At 39.3% G+C, this 3,856-nt stretch overlaps 1 protein-coding gene across 1 annotated transcript in view; it reads left to right on the forward strand.

The window, feature by feature from the left end:
• The window catches only part of Clca1 (chloride channel accessory 1), a 28,250-nt gene that overhangs the window by 4,771 nt on the left and 19,623 nt on the right, over nt 1–3,856 (forward strand). The window contains exon 4 of the mRNA XM_010636684.1: nt 894–999. Coding sequence (XP_010634986.1) covers nt 894–999 — 106 coding nt within the window. The remainder of the gene's footprint in view (nt 1–893; nt 1,000–3,856) is intronic.

The raw sequence follows: 3,856 nt of genomic DNA on the forward strand, positions 1-3,856 counted from the left end.
AAAAAAAAAAAAAAAAAAAAGGCAGGTGTCTGGTATGGGAGACTAGAAAGGAAACAGCAACAACCATGCTACATAAATATCCTAATGTGACATCTGGAAAGCTTAAAGGAGAGTGCCTGGTCTAGTCTGAGCATTTCAGGAAAGGCTGTAGGCAGACAGAAGCTGCATTTTGAAACAACACTAGGAGTTAGCCTGGCAGAGACAGGGAAAGGGTATTCCACCAAGAAGAAAACTGTGAAAAGAGCCAGAGATGAACAAGAAGACATGATGCATCAAGCACAATGTGGCCTAGAATGCAGAAGCTCAGGAATTCATCTCAAGCGTAGCTTCAGGAATGGGTGGGAAACAGCAGGGCTGCAGAAAGGAGCAGAACCTGGTCTCCCTCTCTAAAGAGTTGGATCTGGCACCTCGAGGCAATTTAATTATTGGATCCTGCCTGTTTCCGACCCAGCCATGAGCTGTGTGGGAAGGGTCAGTGTCTTCTCGGTGTGAATAACTGCCTGGCACATACCGGGTGCCTGATTCACATTTGATGAACCAGAATGAATTTTATGCTTCACAGAAACGTACCCTTGCTATATTAGATCACTCTTAAGGAAATCAAACCTCTAATGTAAAATCATTAAAAATAAAACCTAGTCGGGTATGGTGGCTCATGCCTGTAATCCCAGCACTTGGGAGACTGTGGCAGGAGGATCAAAGTGAGTTTGAGGCCATGCTGGGGTACATATTGAGTTCAAGGTCAGCCTGGGACTACATAGTGAAACCCTGTCTCAGAAGAAAAGCAAACTGTCAAAACATAATAAACATTTGAAAGGTCTATTTTCTGCTCTTGTGAGAAAGTTATCTTACCATTCTTATTGTGCTCACATCTCTAAAATATTTTCTCACAGGCAAGGTCTTTGTCCACGAATGGGCCCATCTACGATGGGGAGTGTTTGATGAATACAATTATGATGAGAAATTCTACTTATTAAAAAAGAAACCTGAAGCAGTAAGGTATGTACAATGGAATTCAAGTTTCTTCTTCTTGAATTGATGACTTTAAAATCGGTCTTTGTGTATTTTAAAAAATTCATTCTCTCAGTGTATTCCTTTTTATTTTTTTGGTACCGGGGACCAACCTCGGGACCTTGCACTTGCAAAGCAGGAGGTGGAACCACTGAGCTAAATCCCCCGCCCACAGTGCATTCTTTTTGTTTCTACAAACCTACTGCTTTGTATTCTTTTGAGTGCATCAGTTAATTGAAATCTCTACTTTGAAGCTATGAATCATTTTCCCCTTTTCAAAAAAAATAACGTCAACTGTAAAAGGTCCATAGGTGCCACGTGTAGTGTCTGTCTCCCTGCCCCAGAATCAGTGATGCAAGGAGAGCTAATGGGGCTCAAGACAAAAGCATACTGTGTGGACTCTGTCAGCATGAGTGGGTCTGGAGTGACTGGAACTCACCTGAAAGGCGATGCAGATATTAAAACATAGCAAAAAATCTCCAGATTTTAAATTAAACCCTCCATGATATCAGGGCAAAAAGCTGAATCACACTTGAAGAGCACTCTTGGCAGCCACAGCTTTATGGTCCAGTCCTGGCAACCAAAAATTTCTATGTATATAAACCCCTCTAGTACAAACATAATTGGGAGGAAACTTACCAATTTATTTTTGAAAGCCAGAATATTCAGATGCTAAAATTTGAGAGATGAAGCAAAGAAGCAAACTGTAGTTATAGGTCTCTAAACAGATGATTTTAAATAAAAGGATAATAAATGACAGCTGGTAGAATCGATGGACTAACAAACATAAGGCCCAGTAGGATACTTCCAGTAATCCAAAAATGTAATGTTAGGTTGGTGCTATAGCATATCAAGGAAAGCAAAAAATAAATGGGTTCTCAAATAGTCTCTAAATCAACTTGACAAAATAACACGTTTATTCGTGAATTAAAAAGCAATAACCTCCTTTTAAAGAATGAAAGTTGGTACAACAGCCTTTCTGCTTCCAGTCTGTCTGGACTGATGGTTCCCTGAGGAGGTTGCTCGGCTTTGGTTCATTATTAGTCTTGCCTTGGTATAGTCATTGCCAAGGGCGCTGCAGTGGGCTCAGGACTCAACTTGACCTCCCACGTGAATGCTGCAGTTCTGCGCATGTCTCTTTCATTCTTACATTCAAGTTCCTTCAGTATTGTCTGCTCCATCACGCTGTCCTTGTCAGCCATAAGTGGACACTAGGTAAATAGGAACTCCATGCACAGCCTCTCAGATTCCTTCGGCTGTGACATCCCACAGCTCGAGGTCACTTCCGTGATATAATCCATGCCGTTGACCTTTCAAATAGCAGCCAGTGGGCACTATTCCAAACCTGACATCTGCCTGTCCCACTTCCGTTTTCTAAGCTTCCAGATAATTAAAACCCTGTATCTCCCTTTGAGAGAAAGGCTGATTCATACATCTTCTTTTCTGAGATATTCTAGAAATATCCATGTATCAGCAAGTTCTTCCTTCTACAGTACCTACGTATCCAACACTAGCAAAACTGATATGATTGTCATGTCCTCTTAAAAAGAAATTTCATAATTGCACACTAATAACATGTATTGCTTCTTATCTTCCAAACTTTTTAATTACTCTTTAGGCCCTAGAAGCAATCACCAAAATGATAGTACTTCCCAAAATAGAAAGTTACTCCCTGAATTTGACATGAGAAAGCCAAGTCTATACCCTATTTCATAGAGAAAGAAACACTAGACACATTCCCAGGAATGAGATGAAAATGGCCACTGTGACCACACTGATCCAGATTTGTTTAGGAAGTTATAGTTAAAGCAGTAACACATGAAACTTGGGAGGTGCTAAAATGGAACAGATTGTCAGAAAGGAAGAGAAAAAGTTCCTTTATGCTGATGAGGCATAGTCCACATAGGAAGCCCAGGCATAAATTGAAATTAAAGTCAACAAGGTAGCCGGGCATGGTGGTGCACACCTGTAATCCCACCAGTTGGAAGGCCAAGGCAGGAGAATTGCTGTGAGTTCGAGGCCAGCCTGGGCTACATAGCAAGACCGTGTCTCAAAATAAATAAATAAACAAACAAATACATAAATACAACAAGGTGACAAGATATAATAAACAGCCAAATTGCTTTTCAATATATTATCAGTAACTACTTCAAAAACAGTGGAAAAAATACTGCACTTAAGCAAAAATCCTAGAGTTTATTCAACTGAGAGAACTTTTTGGTTTTTTTGGTACCAGGGATGGGTGATTGAACTCAGGACCTTGCACTTACAAGGCAGGCACAGAGCCTCTGAGCTAAATCCCCAGCCCTTCAACTGAGATAACTTTTGAAAAAAAATCATAATAAAGGGAAAATTTACCTACCAAATTTTTAATATACTATAAGACTAAAAACAATATGAACCAAACATCATTTCATGAATGACTCACTATTTAATATAGTTTGAATTCCAAACCTGTGAGAAAAGAAGGAATTCTTAAGATAGGAGTAAAATTTTTAAATCTATACGAACAAATTAACAGGTCTTTCAACTAGGTAGACTCATTAAATATAAAATAAAATTATAATGCAAACTAGAACAATATAAACAAGTGTCAAGTGCCTCCATAGTGAAGCTCTTTCTATGCATTTGAGAACTGGAAAAAAAAAAAACCATAATTAAGAGAATGGTCACCATACTAGTACATTCTTGTAATCCCAGGTGAGGCTGGAAGATTTCAAGTTTGAGCCCAGCCTGGGCAATTTAACTAGAACTTTTCTCAAAATAATTTTTTTTAAATGGCTGGTATGTAGCTCACTAATAGAAGGCTTATGTAACATGCATGAGGGCCGTGGTTTACATATAT

The sequence above is a fragment of the Fukomys damarensis genome, unplaced genomic scaffold (genome assembly GCF_012274545.1).
Source record: "Fukomys damarensis isolate Sample0158 unplaced genomic scaffold, DMR_v1.0_HiC HiC_scaffold_33, whole genome shotgun sequence".
Taxonomy (NCBI): Eukaryota; Metazoa; Chordata; class Mammalia; order Rodentia; family Bathyergidae; genus Fukomys; species Fukomys damarensis.